The sequence below is a fragment of the Nelumbo nucifera genome, chromosome 7, assembly GCF_055504915.1.
Source record: "Nelumbo nucifera cultivar China Antique chromosome 7, China Antique-T2T, whole genome shotgun sequence".
NCBI lineage: Eukaryota > Viridiplantae > Streptophyta > Magnoliopsida > Proteales > Nelumbonaceae > Nelumbo > Nelumbo nucifera.
Window position 1 is genome coordinate 51516551 of NC_142655.1, and position 20338 is coordinate 51536888.

The window sequence follows — 20338 nt, forward strand, 5'->3', positions numbered from 1 at the left end:
TATAAAAGTCAGTCGAAGCCACTCTGGTTTGACCTAAATTAGAACTAGGGCGTAATTTTGTTCCCTCCAGCAAATATGAGTGCATGAGATAGGGAGATCCATATGATGGATTCTCTAAAGGTCTTCCGTCATTAGCACAATGATGGGTCCTTCAGTAATGAGGAAACACACCATAAAATTGGGCTATCCATTTGCTGTTGGATCTGTCATAGTGTTTCATAAGATGATAGGGGCGTCATAGACCGATGTGGGAGAGGCTTCACCAAAAAATGGGAACTCTCTCATGGTACCTTGGCGTAACCTGAATATGATGGGTGAACACTCACTGGACAGAAAGGTTTACCTGAAAACGACTCTGAACCTTGTCTGACAGAGGCCAAAGGGAAACTCATAACAATAGAAGATGCAGCTGTACAACTTGTAGAATTATTTCCTATTACTTCAGATTCATATAAATTGTACATTTCAAATAATAAAGTATTAATTTCTTCTTTTTTATTTCCAATTTCAATATTCGTATTTTCACAATATGTTTCAAGTAAAATATATAAACCATCTTTCCTAATCCTAGGATCTAATATTGTAGCTAAGCAATAAATAGTTGAAATGTTCTTCTAATATTTTTTAAATTTATTTTCCATTATTTCAACAATACTTTTAAATTGTGGATTATTTCTATATTTTGCAAAACAATCACTAATCACTATTAATTGATAAGGTAAATTACAACTAGTTGCATAATATATACCTGATATTTCATTAGTTGCATCATAAAAATGTTTTAAAAAATCTCTTATACAAATTGTCATTTCCTAGTCTTCCTCAAATATAATATCATTAGGCATTTTTGCATTATAAAAATTACTAAGAATTTGTTTGTGAGAAATATAACTTTCTAACATAACATAGGTAGAGTTCCATCTATGTTTAACATTTAATATAAAATGTTTATATTTTAAACTATAATTTTGACATAAATATTTAAATTCTTGTTTTCTTGCTCCAGAACTTTTAATATATATATATATATATATATATATATATATATATATATATATATATATATATATATATATATATATAATTCAATTTCTAATTTTAGAAATATGAGTAGAAATAATATTTAAAGCATCCGGAATACATAACTTTAAGATGTGACATGCACATCTGATATGAAATAATTTACCATTTAAACATGGTTTTAATTGGGACTTTAAAATATTTATTACTAAATCATTATTACTAGCATTATCAAAACTAATAGAAAATAGTTTTTTCTCAATTCCATAAGCATGTAAAGTATTTAAAATTCTTGCAACAATAACTGGGCCAGTGTCAAGCCTAGTAAAACTTAAAATTCTTTCATTTAAAAACCAATTTTCATCAATAAAATGACTAGTAACACAAATACAACTTATGTTAAATTTAGAAGTCCAAAATCAGAAGTAATTGCAACTTTAGAATTAAGATTTGATAACATATAAATTAAATTTTATTTATAAGAATAAAAAATTTTTAAAGCATCTGATCTAATAGTATTCCTATAAACTTTTTATATTGTGGATTTACATAATTACGTAACCATTTTCAAGTTTAGTATCTTCAGCTAATAAATGGTTGTTCAACATGTACAATGTATTTTGCTAATTCTTGCACTATTTTTTCTTGAGAATATTTAAATGTACCACCCCCTCTACGCCCAATTTGTGTTTGTGTTGTTTCTCTCCCTTCTTCTTCTTCTTCGTCTTCATTCTCATGGGTGCTCAAATGTCTGCTCAAATGGCCAGTACCACCCTTGTTGCAATAGCTAAAGTCTTTCCTACATTTTTGGCAAACAACTCTTTTTCCCTTCCCCTCAAGAGGCCCTCTTTTTCTTTCCCTTAGTATTTATAGTAGGAGTGGAAGTTTCATCAATATCAATAGCATCCATATCGGTGCTAACACTATCATGATGTGACTAAATATCATCGACATTGAACATATTGGGGAATTGGTTTCAGGAGGAGCCGATCATTTTTTTTTAAATTCTAAAAAAATAAAAATTAATTTAATTAGACTTACCCAGATTACTGATTCGGAATCCCAAATTGATTTCAACGTTGAAGCCTTTCAACTCCAAGAGTCCAAGGCTCCCAAATTGCTAACTTGAGATACTTAAGCCGGTTGAACAAGCCTTTTTCTTGTTGAAACTTCAATAAAGTTGAGAATTGAAGAATCAACCAATCAGAGTTCAGAAAATGTATGAGAAATTGAGAATTTAAGAGATTGGGAGATTGAAACTTGAGAAAGTATGAGAACTAGAGAAGAGATTAAGAGAATTGTTGAATTGGTGTGATGAGAATGGTGGAGGATATGGTTATATTTATAGGAATTGAAAAAATGTCCCCCTAAACTAGCTGTTATATAATTGTTGGGGGCATTTGTATCATTTCTTCTCCCCCAATAACCAAAATACATAAATACCTCCTATATAGCTATTAGGGGGGGGGGGTATTTCTGTAAATAACCCCTACAATGCTGAAACTAGCAAGGGGGAGGGGGGAGAGTCCCCAACGCTAGTTCTCGGGCAGGCCGAGCGTAACCTGCTATGGGTCCGTGAGCCATGCCGTACTGGCCCGTGAACTTCAAACCCCAGGCCCAACACAACACGAACCATCATGCCGGGCCTGACACAGCCCACACGCCATTGTGCCATGCCGTGCGGGCCGTAGTTGGCACGGCCAGATTTACACCTCCAGTCCCAACTTTGATTGTATAGGTATTTGCGGATTCTGTTTCTTCGATTAACGCTGCTGAATTATTTGCGATTTTACAGGCACTTCAGAATGTCACTTTTTTGGCCCCCTCAGATCTTATAGTATGTTCGGACTCTCAGGAAGTGATCCAAGCATTGAACCAGCAGTCCACTCTCTTTTCTTTCAAACCAAAAGACTTCGCTAAAAAATTTCCTCTATTTCCTTTTATTTTCTAAATAGAGGCTACAATCTCCCGGCCGGCCCACAAGGTAGTGCAATTAGCAAAATCTACTGGACAGGATCACTTCCTTTTGCTTTATGAAATCCTGGATGTAAAAAACTTTGTAAATGTTTCGTTATTATAATATAATTAATTTATCTTGCAAAAAAAAAACGCCCTGTCCCAACTCAAAGAACCAGACATTATCCCAGCAGGATTGGACTGGAGGTAAAATAGAATAGCCCAATAAAATTTCTCAAACAATCCAGACGCTTAAGGATAATAGTCCGAATCTGCTGACCACATTATATTGTTGGCCAGTTCATTCAGCCCCACATCAGGAATATCAGCCCACGAAATGTTCCCAATATGCAACTGGATGAATGTATCGTGGTCAGAAGGTCCAAACTTTGTTGGGCGGTTCTACTTTACTCATATGTGTAGTTATTGTAGATATATAAATGTATAACTTACACTTATCTATTATATTAAAATGGAATGTGCCAATGGGGCACTTTCCTGCTTTTTGGTTCTCTCAAAGTCCCTTATATTTTTTCTGGTTCTTTTAAATTTTTTAATTTTAAAATTGAATAAAATAACTGAAGTATTTACCAATCACTTTTAAGATTTTAAACACTCCTCATTAACCTACCATCAATTCTCTCTCTTTCTCTCTCCTCTTTTCCATCAACTCTTTTAATAAACTCTCATTAATCATATGCCTTTAACACTCTCCTTCAGTAACTAATGCCACTAATTCTCTCTCATCTCCATTGCTCCATTAAATTCATTAACTTTAAATATATATTAGATATATTTACATTAAATTGTAATTATTAGCAAAGATTAATTATATTGAAATTAAGACTTTCAATGATAAATTATTACACTAAATAATCTACCTCCACCTTAAAATTATAATCCATTTATATAACATTTGAAAATAATACAATTTAATTAATCTAACAAAATAATTTAGTAAGTTACTTAAATAAAATTAAACAATTATTAATTATTGTTATTGACAAAAATATTTTATTAATATCATAAAAAAATTAATTAATAAAAAGAATAAGATAAATAAAAAACTAATATCAAATTAAAATTAATATATAAAACTAATACACAATTATCTAAAAGTTGTTAGTTTTATAAACATTTTTTACTAATTTAAAACTAACTTGAGTTCTATCAAAAAATTAAAACTTAATATACTTGTTTAAGTTTAATTTTTACTAATTTCAAAAATTAATATAGAATATTAATTTTAAATATAATTTAATTATTTTAAATTCCATTTAAAAATAAAAAAAATAGAAAAGTCGGGTTTTCTAACAATCCTATGAAACTTCCTAGTGTTTTAACCTTAACAAAAATCTCCTCTATTGTTTTGAAAAAATGTGTAAATACCTTCCTTTAGTCATCATTCCAAAAAAAATTGTTGATGTAATGCATTAATTTTATTTCACTTCATCCTTTTTACTTACTTTGTCCAAGAAGAATAAGGAGAATTGTTCTTTGAAGGTTGTCTAGCAAAATAAATCAGTAGAGGATAAAGTTGAAACTTAATATGTTAACAATGATAAGGGTATTTTGGTAAGTCTTTGTTGAAAAGTTGAGGCAAAGGAGGTATTTTCATTTTTTTTTTCAAAACTACAGGTGAGGCCATTGTTAGGGTCAAAACACAAAGGTGGTTTACTGTTATTTGGATGTTTTTTATAATTTGACTTAAAAATAATAAAAGAATTACAATAAATCAATAAAAATTAATTAAAAATTTATTTTTGAAAAAAAAATTAAAATTAAAATTAAGAAAAAAATACAAATTCATGTAGAGAATAGGAAATTGACCACTCTCACTAAAGCGCAATTTAGATTGTGATTGGATAAACTAGATATAATTAAAAAAAAATACTTGAATTGGACTAAGATGGGTACCACTTAATTGGAACTTTCATTGAGCTTCATCCTCAATTTTGCTTGTAAATAAAGCCCGTGCTGACTAGCATCTATTAAAAACAAAAACAAAGCACATACACACATATGTCAGCCTACAGAAACCATGGCAACAAGAAACTGCCTTCCAAATAAAAAAAAAAAGAAATTGCACATCATTTTATTCTATTTGTTATGTTCTTTGATAGAAAATGTGAATACATTTATACAAAAATCTCATGCAGACTGTTAGTTAAGAGCTTTGCCACCATTTCCACATTCAACAACTCTTATCAGAGGCCACCTTGTTTTTCTAGACAGAGGACCATACCTTCCAGAAATGGAATGCAGGACGAATACAATCAAGCTCATTGCTGATTACTTACCTGGGGCCACCATTTCCACATTCCACCATACCCACCCTCCAATCTCATGCCAAAGATGGGGATAACTTGGAGGGGACACCACACAATTCATGAAGCTTGAGAGTTGCAATTTACTGGGTGGTGAAATTTGCAGTCTGGCCCAAACCCACAGTTCCCGTTGCGTTTATAATGTCTGCAGATATTATGACCCTGGATGACAAGGGGAAAAATAAGTTTTATACACAAGTACAGATGGGAGGGGACAGGCAGATAATAGTAGAAAAAGAAAGAAGAAAAATAAAATAACATATGCGTCCATGTCTAATCCTTCAGGCAAGGATCTTGTACCATGATGATAAAAACACCTTTTATTGGAGGACAAGTGGTTCAAAAACCTTGGGGTGGACCTGAAATCTGACAGGAACCCACCTCTGAAAAATATCATTGCATAAAATGACCAAATAATACAAAACTGAATTTCCTAAAAATTTCCCAATGGACTGGAAGCCATTAACTTCATCTACTCTCGAGCATATGATGTTGAATTGAATTTTTCAGACCACTTTGGTGAATCAGTTTCTGACCCACTAATTCAGGATCCATGTGGTTACATATGGAATTTTATGAAATTTTTAGGTATTTTTGGATTTTGTACCAGCAAGTGTATTGCTATCTTTTATGCATCATACATGGGATTTGGCTTGTAGTTTGAGTTGCACTTTTAATAGTTGTGGTTAACATTTCGGAGTCATTAATTAAGTACTATGGGAGTTGCATTTTAAGTTGGAGTACGAGTAATAATTGTGATTTGAGTTTTATACTTGTAGCTGTGTGTGTGTGAAACAAAGTCTTACTGGTTATTCCATTGTTAAATAGCTTGTTTTATGATGCCAATCCACCAACTACTCAGTGCTTTTCGTAATGATTATAGTTTGACAAACATGGGGGCTTTCCAGCTCTACTTCAAAATCATCAATGAATTTATGCTTGTAGGATCTATCACTTTTTGAAGCAATTATTGTTGTTTCTAGATCTATAAGTGTAGTTATTGTCAATTTCATAGCCATAAAACTGATTTTTTAAACCATATACCAATTGTTTGAGAAGATCGTGGAAGAAACAGATCCAATAATGTTGACGATAGGGGTGTGTTACCAAGAATCTTATAAGGAAAAGGGAAATGCTAAATTCCAGAGGAGAGGATGACCCACAAGTATTGTATCTGTGGCTGCATTTCAAGTCAGGAACCAGAAAAGAGAAGTGGAATGGGAAGCAGCTGAACATGGAAGAATTAAATTTCATTTTGAAGGTTGCAGCTTGGGCAACCCGGGTGATTCAGGGATAGGTGGGGTGGTAAGGGATGAAAACAACAATACCTGTTCCGTTTTTCCTCACCAATTGAAGAAATATTGTTGTTGAAGAGGACTTCAAAGTAGTAATTTCTTGGATGAAATCAGAAGGGGAAAAAGCCTTGGAATTTGGATAAATATTCCTTTAGTCAGATTGCACAGACATTAGGACATTCTCTGAACAGCTCACTACAATGGGTTATTGCAATTGCTCTGGCTGATGATTTAGCAAAAATCAGAACAGGGAAACCCTTGTATGGGGAATTCTATGGCTGTGAATAGGTTAAATGTAGTGTCTTATTTTTTGCTTTTTCCAGTTTTGGCTGGCTATGTACTCTTTTCACTGCTATCCAGCTGTTTTGGTAGTATGGTATAAGAACAAATTAAATTGATGTTACTGTCAAAGAAACTGATAAAAAGATTAAATTTGCATAAGTGAAACTAATTGTTTATGCTAAATTATGGTGGGGAAGATACACTACAGTCTCCCAAGGAGAGGTAGAATGTCCTACCTCTCCCCAATACAAATAATTACAACTGTGACCAAAACATATGTTCCCTATTTACGGCTTAGCTGACTTGTCAGCCAACCCCTTTAAGGCTCTTGGTACCCACTGTATTCTTATCAGCATATATTGTGCCAACAATTTATTCTTTTTTAACACCTCACTATGATCCCAAACTGTCTTTTCCTTATCCCTTATCCAACCAACTACCACATGAGAATCACCTTCCATAATTATCCTATCAAAGTTCATATTTTTTGCTTTTGTACTCCAAACATGGCAAAAGGTTCAGCCCTTGTAGAATCCCCAAAACCAATAGAACCCAAAAACAGTGCTTTTGACTTAGATCTTAAGATGCAGAAACTAAAGTAGGCTGCCACAAGGAATTTGAAGCCCATTGAGAAGAAGATCTAAAGTTGAAGATAAGAGTAAATGAGTCTCTACATTTTCAAAATGCTTATCCTGAGGTTCAAATTCGGAATGAAGTAAAAGAAGTTGCTAATGAAGATAACAATGACGAATATAGAAGCCATGGCAATATAGTTCAACTAGAATTCCAATCTACCAAAATTATAGACATTGAAATTTAAGAAATTAAGGACAAGAGCTAGTCGAAATTATTGAGAAAAGTCTTAAAATTGATGAACAACTTGAAGTTAATGCTTTAAGATATAATAGTGGAGCAAGTTGAAGAAGGTAAGGTGCAAGGTATATAATATGAGTGTGTTTCAGAAGTTCAACTTCAACTAATTCAAGAGTTGCAAGTTGTGGCTATTATATCAGAAATTCCATTAATGCCAATGGTGAAACCAATCCTAGACTCTTCTTTTTCCACAGTCAGAGCTGATTCAATGTGATCTCTATGCTGGCTGGAGATTGAATGGAAGTTTCTGTTGATCCCGTGAACTCGGCACTGATGTTCATGTTCCAAAAGTTTGGAGAGAATGGCAGTTGATGAGGGAAGAAGGGGGGAAAGAGGTTGCAGAAAATTCAGGGTCAGGGTTGCAGAATGGTGAGACTTATGTGAGAGTCCAAAAGGGTCCTCCCTCTGGAAGGCTTTGAGCTTCACCTACTTATATAAACAAAAGGCCAGGGTCTAAGAGGAAAGCAAGACAAAGGAAACTTTCCCATTGTGGGAAGGTGGTTACAATTTATTAGGTATTGATTAAGAAATTCTGGTCTCGCCACGTGTCCGTGCGATTGGGAATTCCCTCTCCTCAGAGTCCGCATGTGGGCACGTTTGTATCTTGCCCGTCATTACATGGCGTGATCCCTCTCATGGAAGTGCCTAAGTATTTGAGAGTGGCATCGAAATGGCGCAATTCCAGGGTGTTGTAGTGTCACAATGCTACAATCGTATTTGGCATCACCCTAGTGGACCTTTGCGATGTCGGATCAGCTAGCGGGGTGATCAGAACGGCACATAACCTCTGCTGCGATTATGAATCTAAACCTGTGCTGCAATTTCTACGATTTGACACATGCGATGTGGCATCCTTATTGCTGTCATTGCAATGATGTCTTACGCAAGTGTGCTTAGAGTGACATTGCTACCACTAGAAGGGGAAGTGCATGCGATATTGTAAGCAACATCACAGACTTTGGTATTTCTGCACACTGAGTTTTGGAAGATGTGGATTTGCGATCCTGGTTCTCAGACACACAATCGCACCTATGTTCTACGTACTGAATTTCTGTGCATTGATCTCCATCGTAGATTCTGCAATGGTTAACACCATGTACTTATAGCTTCTATTCATTGAAATTGAGATTTCATATTTGAAGGATTATGTTGATAAATAAAGTAGTCTCGAGAGACGAGCAAATTGATCTAGGTACATTCTTCATGTTGTCCCCCATAAGTTTCTATGAGCTCTGGTCCTATCAAATTTCATCTTAAAGAACCATCTAAACCCCTATTTTCCAAAATTTTGGCAGCTTCGTTTTGAAAGAAAATTTTCATCCTTTTGTGGAAAACTTGCTCAGAATGCCTTTAATTAAATTGATACATATAATCCATCATCATAAAAACCTCAAGAGATTTTCATTGAAAAATTCCACCTTAACAAATTTATTTGAATTTTTTATTTTTCTATGGTCCCAATGTGAATCAACAATTCTCAGACATTAAGCTCAAAACCTAATGTAGCACAGTCAAAAGACCAAGTATGCAACCTGAGAAAAGCTGGAAACATAGTAGAATTTTTGGGAAAGAGAGTAAAGGGCAGAGTCTCACAGCCTTGAATTACAGTCTTTGGCACTTACCTTAGAACTCTAATTCCAGACTGAAGTCATACCAATCATTAGGAGGACTCACACCTCTAAGAAAATGGAATCACACCATTTTATTATGGTTTGGTGTGATTTCTAATGCGGTTTAGGGACTTTGATTCAAATAGCATGAAATAGAAGAGTAATTAAACCTTCTCTTACTAAAAACATGCATATGTAAACATATAATTAAAAAAAATCCCTAATTTTTGGTTCAAAAGTTATGAAAAGAAGTTGATATTTTACCTGATTCCTAATTCCAGTTGTTCCAGTCCTGTATCTTGTAGCTGTAATCTCAGTTTCTCATGTCCTTTATCTTGAATCTGGACCCTACACTTCAGCCCTCCCCTGAGTTGGAGATTGGAGAAACAGAGAAAAGAGATATGGGCAGAAAAATGATGGGGAGACGGATAAGGATCCAGTGTTGCAGATACAGGTATTGGAAGAAGATGCGACACTGACAATGGAGGATTGGAAGATACGACGCTGATGATGATGGATGGCATGGTAGGTGTTAAGGGCCCGGGAATAGGATCTCGTCACGGGTTGGTCCACGGGAAAACCCTCTTGTTTTCCCTTGTCCCTTCCTTTTCTTGAGGTACCTATCTTGGCGCCTTAATGGTGATTTGTCCAAGAGATCACCTAACTCTCCTTGCTCTCTTTCTTGACTGAAATTTTCGATGCCTTTATTCAATAATAGTGGCTCCTTAAATAGGAGATTACAAGAGTCCTGCTCTTAGGGAGACTCCTTGCTGAATAAGGAGACCTCCAGTTCTATCTTGATAAGACTGATAAGATAAGTCTCTCTTAATCCTAATCTAATAAGATAAGTCTCTCTTAATCCTAATATAATAAGATAAGGTAATCTAATCCAATCTGCCGAATTGATAAGAATTCTGTTGCTGCCGAATTGGATGAGAACATCGGATCACTGCTGCTGCCGGCGGCGATGATATTTCCTCCCGATGAATGCGTCCATATCAGTAGGTGGAAGACCACAGTTGCAGATACAGGGATTACCAGTGGTCGATGAAGATCAGCTGAGGAATGGTGAGTCAGTGATGGTGGGGTGGCAACAATGAATGGACAGTAGCCAGCCGGTGGCAGAAGGGTGTTGAGTGGAGAGTTCAGAGACTGAGAGGCTAGAGCTTTTCGATAGTTCAACTTCCCACTTGAGGTCGAGGGTTAGAAGAGAGAGTTGGAGAGTTAAGTTAAAAACTTATAACTAAAAGATAAAAGTTCAAAACTTAAAAATTAAAACTTTTATGATTTCATTATAAAATAAAAGAAGTTATTATATATATATATATACATACGATTTGGCTTGGTTTGGTTTGGTTTATAAAATCCAATAAACCAAGACAAAACTGTAAACCGTAATTTAAGAAAATATCAAACCGAACTAAACTGCAAATTCGGTTTGGTTTTGCAGTTTGAACTGTCTAATGAACTCCCCTACTGGCACAGATACTTCAGACAGGTCACCCATTTTGAAGAGTCCATGCAACATGGATTGTATAGAATCCAAACCCAAATACATTTGATAAGCATATGCAGGACTACTAGATTCTCTAATGTTCCTCAATTTCCTACAACATGCTGCAAGCAAGTAAAAGGGTGCAGTAATTGCAAAAGCTTCAAGTGTTCATAACTTCAGAATAAGACAACAAAATCATTCATGTAGTCAAGTAGGAAATCAAATATTTCAGTCATATGACAAGCTAACATAAGAGAGTCAACTTACAGGTCTTAATGGCAGGCCCATGGGACTAAGATTGCAAACAGGTAATTTTGGGGCTCTATTCTTTGGATGGTGATTCTTGCACATCCGGTTATGTGTTCTAATAATTGCAGGATTAGGTCCAACAGGGCCTTCTTCGATGGGCATCTTTTGTTGATGTGAAGAGCCATCCATTATCTTTGTTATATTGCTCTCAAGAACAACTGATGGGGAACGAATATTCCCTTCTTGTGGACACTGTGAGCTCTAAACAATCAAACAATCAGCATGTAATTGTATAACGAAAGAAGAAAGTAGCAAAGATGTTATACCCACTATCTTTAAACATAATTTAGTGGTTCCTGGAAAAATAATCATATCGGCCTAACCTAGCACTGAGATTTTTTACCACCCCTAAAAAAGCACCTCTACTGGAGAAAACCATTAAACCAAAGACCTATTAATGTTAAATAAAGTTTGATAAGAATATCCTAGGAATATAACGTATGTAGGTAACTTACCTCTCATGAATCAGAATATACCATTTTCCTTTTTCATTTCAACATCCTTTCCAATATAATATTATGTTTAGCACGTTATTACATCAGGCTTAGATTACTCAATAATGGCAACTAGGTTTTCATGATACCTAAAACAAAATAGAGGACCACACAACTAGTTTAACTTAAATATTTGACTCAGAAAAGAAGAACCATATTCAACCACTCAAATATCAAGGGAAGGAAGGGAAAAGAACCATGAAACTTATTTCAGAAAACAGATAACACCAAAACAAAAAATGTTTTAAAACAGAATTTCTAAAAATTTGTTCAGTGGATTAATTTAGTCAGCGAGTAGAACATAATTTACCTGACAACTATTCCATTCAGAATTTTGGTACAGTCCTTGGGGCTCAGGAAATGGCACTGATACATATGATGAGGAAGTTTCCATGTAGGAAATGGTCTCATTTGAGGTTCTTGGCAAAGAGAAAGATGTTGGAGCATGTTCAGATGAACCTAATGAACATAATGGGGTGGAGACACTGTTGTTGCAAATATAAAGAAAATCGTCCTCCGCGGTAGTAGGATCAGGATGATGAAACCAGCAGTTGGTTGCATATTTGCAAGAGCCAGTACGCATGTAGTATTGGCACTCTTTCTCTCCCTGTGATAAAAGAAAACCCTTTTAAGATAAGTTTAGAGTAATTACACTATTAGTTCCAGGGAAACAACTTAATACTTATCTGTGAGAAAATTCTGCAAAGAGATTAACAATATAATTTGCTCATACAGGTCTTTATGGTTGGATTAAAGGTGGATGTTTTCAGGAATGTATAGGATAAATGTAGGTATATTTATTTGAAATGAAAAGAAGAAAGAAAATGAAACTAATAGAATATTAATAAGGGAACATTGAAATGTTACCGGTCGGATTGGCAAGCCCAAAAAGTTAAACTCTAGTGGTGGTCCTACCACATGCTTTTCTTGAGGATGATTATGTCTACTATCATTCCCAAACTTACGGCGTCCTTTCCTTGAGTGGTTCTACAACAATTATTGAAGAAATATAAAAATGGATTAATAGTTTAATATTGATCCTAGAACATATTATATAAAAACTAGTGGCAATAGGAATTATTAAATGTCAATGACAGCATCATATTAGAAATACCTACCATCTACAATGATATTTTCTGACTAATGGAGGCAGAAAGGCCCTAAAATAGATATTAATGAAATCCAATAAAATGCAATATTCAATTAATAATTACAAATTCAAGAATGTGAGAAACAACATTACAATTTTACAATATCTTGGAGAGGATGAATCGTATCCTATAATAAATAGACACTTCAATTCCCACATCCCTGCCTCATGTGGGAAACATTGGCAATATCTTACACAGTTACACTGACCCGTACCGAAGCCATGTTGCATTGCCAAACACTAGCTAGATAAAACTTGTAGTGAGATATCACAATAGAGGTTTCATAATAAGAGGTCAGAGCCATAGTACTGATACATTGAATAAAGAACCAGTGATCATAAAGTATTTGAACTCTCTCTCTCTATTTCTTCACTGATGTCCTTACATTACAAGAGTGAATGTAGTATAATGGCTCATCTTTGGTAACAAAGAAGCACTACAAAATTTGGCTAACCTATTATCATAGCAATAGGAATCAAATGAGTTCAGAAATCTTCCAAATATCAAACCAAAAGCAACCAACAGAAAAAATAAAAAGTAATAACCTTGCATTCTGGTTGGCGTTCCTTCTGCTGACATCTGTCATTCTCTTTCTCTTTTCCCTTAGAAACCTTTGAAAAGTAAAACCAAGGACAAATCGATACAAAAATGAGAGTAAGTAAACACTGGCTACAAGGTTTATTGTCTGCATTAAGAACTGGAATAGAACAACTACTTCAGTGATTAAAGGCATGGTATAACCCCAAAACTGTAAGGTAAAACCTTCCCTGTTTTCCTCCCTATAAAATTCTTAATTACAACAACTAATTTATAATGGCATAAAAATGAATTAAATATATAAAACACATGCAATACAAATTCAGAGCCTCAGAGGCACCTAACAATAAGAGGAAAACCAAAAGTAACTATTAAAACAGATTAAAAAGGTAAGAACCATGTATTTAGTCTCCTCTACCCTTCCTGGAAGTCCATCATCCTCTCCCTCAATCTCCTTGATTACCTTTAAAAAGAAAAACCGATGTCAGGAAGCCCAGAAAATGAGTCAATTTGAATACTGGCTATTAGGTATATCATTTTTTCTGTGTAAAAACAATGATTTTCAGTACTAGAGCCTCAGATAAGAAGGTAAAGCAGATACATAAAAAACTTGAATACAAATTTCAGGGCATTTACATCTCTCTCTCTCTCTCATATTTTCTTTCTCCTTTTAGCAATCTTTGAAGAGTAAAAACATGGATAGAAAATTATCGAAGTGAGTTCAAATAAAACACTGAGAAGAAGCCCAAAAAGAGAAGGAAAAAACATAGAATACACACAATATAAATTCAGAGGCACCCAACAATAAGAGGAAAATCAAAAGCAACCATTAAAACAGATTAACTACTTTTTCTGGAATTTCATCATCCTCTCCCTCAATTTCCTTAAGCAACAGGAAGTCTAGAAAATCAGTACAATTTGAATACCGGCTACTACATACATCATTTTTTCTTTATAACTCAATACAATCATTTTCAGTAATTAAAAGCATGCTAAAGCCTCAAAACCATACAATCCTTTTTCTGTTTGTTCTGATGATAAACCAATTGAATAATACGAGCTCAGATAAGGTAAGGCAGATATATACCTGCTCTAGAGATCTTTCATTTTCTTTCTCCTTTTGCTTAGCAACCTTTGAAAAGTTAAAATATGGACAAAAAATTATAGAAGTGAGTCCAATTCAAATACTGAGAACAAGCCCAAAAATATAGTTATTGTGATACCTAAATACAAAAGAAAATGGGTTTTCTTACTCCATTTAAGGCTTGCAAGAAGAAGATAAATTGGATCCTATATCACCTCAAGCACAATCCACTACTAGAAACATATGTTTTTAGAGGCTTTACAGAGAGGCATTTGGTAAAAAGTGCCTCCATAGAAAGCCAACCGCGACAGGTAGATGTAGAGGCACTTTACAAATGCCTTTATATTGTATTTGATACCACTCCCGGTTACAAAATCAAACAGAGAAAGTGTCACTTCGTCTTCTTCTCTCCACTTACATTTTTTGATCAGTGAATATTCAGATTTATTAAATCAAAGTCAAAGATAGTACAACTTAGGGAGAGGCACGAGATGCTACCTCCCCTTTAAAGAGGGGAGATGGAAGAAACCATCAACCCTTTAGTTAAAGAACATAACAAAGGAAAAAGAAAATTACAATGAAGCCCAATACAATGAAACCCAAGTAGACCCTTGTTTAGCAAGATAATCAGCCAAGGCATTAGCCGATCTACCCAGCCACTGAACTCTAACTGTCATACCCCTCAATAGCCATTTAACCTTTTTTAAAATATCTTTAAAGTTCCAAGTGACGGTACCGGGGTCAGCCAACCATCCTACTACCACCTTGGAGTCTCCTTCAATTATTAAGTTTTGCACCCCGAGTTGATAGGCAATTTGTACCCCCTGTGCCGCAGCTAGAAGTTCAGCCCTCACAGAGTCTCCTATTCCCACCAGTCCCGAAAAAAAGGCAATAATGTTGCTGTTCTCATCTCTCAGTACACCACCAATCCCAGACGGTCCTGGGTTACCTCCATCGGCGGAGTCCAAGTTACTTGGACTCTAGGCTTCGTTGAGGAAGTGAGGGCAATTGCAGACCAATTCCTCATTAAATCTTCAAAGAGCTTTAAGGATTTCAGCCACAAAATAGTCCTTGTAACAATACACTCTTTGACCTCAAGAATGCTTCTTTCCTTCTCCTGAAAAATTCTCTCTTCCCAAATAGTCCAAAGGAGAGCTGCTCTTATACACTTCAACATGACTCTCCCTCTTCTTGTGGTCCACACAAAGATAGAAGGGGAAAACAACAAATTTACCTCAGCTGGCAAGTTCCACCTACACTCAAACAAATCAAATACCCAATTCCAAATGGTTGCAGCAAAAGGACAAGAAATCAATAAGTGGTAAACTTCCCAACAAAATACAACAATTTTTGGGGGAATAGGCCTAGACCAAACTTCCTTAACAGGGAAAGCTCGAGGAGAAGAACTGGAGCAGAGGAAATTAAAGAAAGAAGCACAAGTAAACAGCCATTTCGGAGTCAAAGTCCAAATCCTCCTATCAGGATTTAGTGGGTCCAGGCAAGCAGAATCAAGTAACAATAGGAGCTCAGAAACTGATAAGTATTCCTCCTTCCAAAGTGTTGCAAGAGTTGCCTATCTAGATACCCCTGCATCCCAACCATTTCCGGAATAGCCATGTATACTTGCCACCACTTCGTGCCATAACCTCTCCCTCTCTAAAGGCCACCTCCACAACCACTTACCTAGAAGGGCTACATTCTTGAAAGTGATATTCCCTATTCCTAATCGTCCTTCCTCCTTACTTCGACTAACTATCTCCCATCTAACTAGATGATCCTTCTTCTCTTGCCCCGGCTCCCACAAGAAGTCCCTCATCATTTTCTCTAACCTCTTAGCTTCCTTAGCAGGAATCTCAAAGACAGACAAAAAGTAGACCGACAGATTAGCAAGTGTGGATTTGATCAAAGTCACTCTACCCTCCACAGAGATATAATTCTTTTTCTAGCTTGCCAACTTCTTACCAAACTTTTCCACAACAGGAATCCAAAAGTGGCTTTCCTTTGGGTTACCTCCTAGGGGAAGACCTAGATAAGTTAAGGGCTAGGAAGAGGTGGAGCACTCTAAGCAACCTACAATAGCCTCTATTTCTTGAGCATCCATATTGACTCCCACCACACAACTTTTTTCAAAGTTGATTTTTAGATTTGAGGCCTTTTCAAAAAAATTAATTAAACTCTTAAGGTTCTCAACCTTCCTCAAATCGCTTCCTTCACAAAAGATTATAGTATCATCTACAAACTGAAGGTGAGTCACAGGCACACTATTTCTTCCTATTCTCCAACCACTCACAACCTCCACCCTATCTGCTTTTGATATCAATCTACCTAACACATCAGCAACAAGAGTGAATAAAAAGGGGTAGAGTGGATCACCTTGTCTTAGGCCTCTACAAGTTGGGAAGAAATCCTTAACTACTCCATTGACAAGGATAAAATAATGGCAAGAAGTGAGACAACCCTTGATCCACTTGCACCATGTTTCCCCAAATCCACACTTAGCACCTCTAAGAGGAAGCTCCAGTCCACCAAAGCCTTTCTTACCTGATCTCCTCATCTCCTCCACACATTCATTAGCTATCAAAATCTGATCTACTATTTGTCTGCCTTGTACAAACGCACCTTGACTAATTAGAGAGGGAAGTACTACTTTAATCCTCAAGGATAAGACCTTAGCCAAAATTTTGTAAACACTAGTCACCAAACTGATTGGTTTAAAGTCCTTAGGATGTTTAGCGACAGCCTTCTTGGGAACAAGAGCTACAAAAGTAGCATTGACTCCAGGGCTAACAACATGATTATCCTCAAACTCCCTGGAGACCTCAAATAAATCATTTTTAACTATGTCCCAACAATCTTGATAAAAGGCCATCATGAATCCATCTGGCCCAAGAGCCTTAGATCTATCCATTAGGAAAACTGCTTGTCTGATCTCTTCCTCCTCAAAATTTCTTTCCAGTCATCCCCTCTCCCTCTCAAAAAGACGTAGCCAATTTAGACCATCCACTTCCACCCTACAATCAAGAGGTCTTCTCAGAATTGACTTAAAATGATCTACAATGCATCTGGTTATCTCTTCTAGAGAGGAGATTTCCTCTCCATCAATCTCAAGTTGTCCTATAAAATTTTTCCTCCTCCTCCCATTGGCCATCACATGAAAAAATTGTGTTCCCATCTCCTTCCTTGATCCATTTAAACCTTGATTTTTGCCTCCATGAAATCTCTTCTCGCAACAGTACCTCTTCTAATTCCTTCGTTAAATTCCTTCTCAACTCCCGTTCTTGTGCATTCATAGTCCTTTGGGATTCCTTTTTGTCCAATTCTTCAATCTGAGTCAACAAGGAAGGTTTTAAATCCTCTAACCTCCCAAATTGGTCCCTGTTCCAGGCTTTCAATTTTGTCCTCAAGTTCCTTAGTTTTCTATGAAAACTAACTCCTTTCAATTTTGGAAGTTGTTTAGGTTCAATCAAATCTGTATTAACCAATGCAGCCGAAGCTACCTTTGAGGGTTGCCCCTAACCAGTGATTCTGCGTGGAACGACAGTAATGAGTTCTGATCCCCTAGATAGATAACCTGAGCATGTTGCAGTCCACAAGTGGATTTATCTGTTGGAGTAGATGTCTCCTGTGCAACTTCCGTAACAGCCGTTGAACCCAAACAAACCTTATGTGAAGTACATCCTGGCGGGGGGGAGGGAGCTTCCACTTGAAATCCTAACAAAGAGCCACAACCGTCTTCCTCTTGGAACAGCACTTCAGTGTTTAGACTGTCATCTTCAAAGGGGTCCTTTGTTTGAGAGAGGTCGATGCTGCCAAGGCTCAAAGTATCCTCAGTTTCAGAATCCGAAACATAGCAATCCTCCTCATCAGACGAGAGATTCAGGTTACATTTCTCTGGATTGCTGCTTTTGACAGAGTGCGGATTATGACGATCAGGAGAAGAGAGGCTGCTTCTCTCCACTTACATTTCAAACAGAGAACAGACGCAACAATCATAGCACATAGAGGTTGCGTCGCCAACTGTTCAAAGCCAGAGGTTGTGTCGCCGACTGTTAAAAGCCCCTCTCAACATGATATAGATAATGGAATTGAAAGTAAACAATGATTTAATCACATTGCAAGGGTTTTTGGAGATTTGAAGTAGCTAGAAGAATGGCATCAACTCCATTGCAACAGGTTAGGGCTTTGAGATTTTGGATTTTTCTTTCTAATCTACTTCATTTGAGCACTTTTTCTATTTAAACATAAAAAAAATTGATTCAGTGGATCAAAATCTCTAATGCAGAGTTGTGTATGAAAGCTAAATAGATCAGAAGAATGACAATAGTTGTGGTTTAGTATTCCAAGTCTCGGATCCACAGGCTTCACAACTCTTTCGATGCACAACTCTAAGAAGTTTCGTGAGTTTCTTCAATTTTCCTTCATTCTTTCACATTTCTAAACTGTTTGTTTGCTGATGATTTCATATATCAAATACTATTTTTCATATTCTTATTCCAGATTTACTATTTTGTCATACTGATGCTATTTATTTAAATATTTTTTAATGGACATGATTTATTGATGGTATATAAAATAGAAAATCAGGCATTAAATAAGTGAAGGAATGAAACAGTTCTTCCGAGTTTTGTTCCAATCAATGGTGTTCTAGTACAGAGTTTTCGTAAACACCAGTACTATTTAAAAAGTTGGAGTATCAAAACACCAGAATAGCTTCCAGTTCCCAGGTTTCACAGCCCAACTGTCCAGTCTAGTTTGAGTCTTACAACATTATTTTCAAAAGTTTTTGCTTTTTAAGGCTTATAATGGGAAACTAGTGAAGGATTCTGATCAAGGTTCCAAAAAAATGGAATCTGTTGATAAAGATCTGATCGGTACTATTTTCAAGGGCTTGTTCAGGTGAAAAGATGTCTGAAATAACTCTTCAGTTCATTTAAGCAGGCTATACATGCATGAAAAAGCACAAGAATACCCCTGTAGATAGCAAAAAGCAAATGAGAACATCAACATAATAGAACATAAATAGCATCAGTATAAAACATCTCAACAATTCCCTTCAAGCTTACCATAGAAACGAGTCATGTTCAGTTTTGCTTACATAGCTAGCATATGATATGTTTGGTCAAGTCATTCATAAGTATAGTAATCCCCTAGGTCCTAGCCAGGTGGTGGAACATTTCCTTAACCTCTAGTAGTTTGCCAACAGAAGAGGACATCCTATATCCAACTTCCCTATATCCTTAAACAAATCCAACACATATTTCCTTCGGGAAATAAAAAATTACTCTCTGACCTTGCCACTTTGCTTCCAAGGAAATATAGAAGTTCTTGCAAATATTTTATACCAAATTCAGAGCTGAGAAACTGCTTAATCTTTTCAATCTTTGGAAGATTATTTCTATTCACCACTAAGGGCAGTCAATTCAGATATTTTATATTGGTGTTTTTTTTTGTAGAATTATTTTATATCAGTGCTGTTTATGTTCTGTTTTATTGTTATTCTAGTTTGCTTTCATATATTGTTATCTTCATCCACAAGTAATTTGTGGTGATGTAGGGCTGCATTGAATTAACAAGTAATTTGTGGATTTGTAATATCATGTTTTAGGGTTTCTCCTCTAATATATCCAAGCTTCTCTTGTCTACCAATATTCAACTTTACAGATCATGCCCACTCCAAGTAGTTGGTGCCATTTGGCTTTACAGACCAGCACATTTGGGGTCTCCCCAGCACTGCTTGTAATAATGGTCTGGTCTAGGTTTTGCTTGAGACCAGTCTCAAAGGACATAGGTCTCAAGAATTTAATTTATCAACCTTTTCTTATCATAGGTAGGAGATGTCAATTCTATAGAATAAAGAAAAAAAAAAGGAAAAACTGGAAATTTCAAAAGGGGAAAACCTATCCCC

At 35.8% G+C, this 20338-nt stretch overlaps 1 protein-coding gene across 10 annotated transcripts in view; it reads right to left on the bottom strand.

The window, feature by feature from the left end:
- Positions 1 to 5043: 5043 nt before the first annotated feature.
- The window catches only part of LOC104586504 (zinc finger CCCH domain-containing protein 65-like), a 30193-nt gene continuing 14898 nt past the window's right edge, over positions 5044 to 20338 (bottom strand). For 3 of the 10 annotated variants that reach the window (XM_088890961.1, XM_010243761.3, XM_088890964.1), the window contains 7 exons: positions 14437 to 14481; positions 13747 to 13812; positions 13358 to 13423; positions 12529 to 12648; positions 11972 to 12268; positions 11126 to 11359; positions 5044 to 5465 (listed from right to left, as the gene is read on the bottom strand). In XM_088890961.1, coding sequence (XP_088747087.1) covers positions 5364 to 5465; positions 11126 to 11359; positions 11972 to 12268; positions 12529 to 12648; positions 13358 to 13423; positions 13747 to 13812; positions 14437 to 14481 — 930 coding nt within the window. In that variant the 3' untranslated portion in view covers positions 5044 to 5363. Of the gene's footprint in view, positions 5466 to 11125; positions 11369 to 11971; positions 12269 to 12528; positions 12649 to 13357; positions 13424 to 13746; positions 13813 to 14436; positions 14482 to 20338 lie in introns of all 10 variants that reach the window. The other 7 variants (XM_010243760.3, XM_088890962.1, XM_088890966.1 and 4 more) reach the window with 5 other exon arrangements.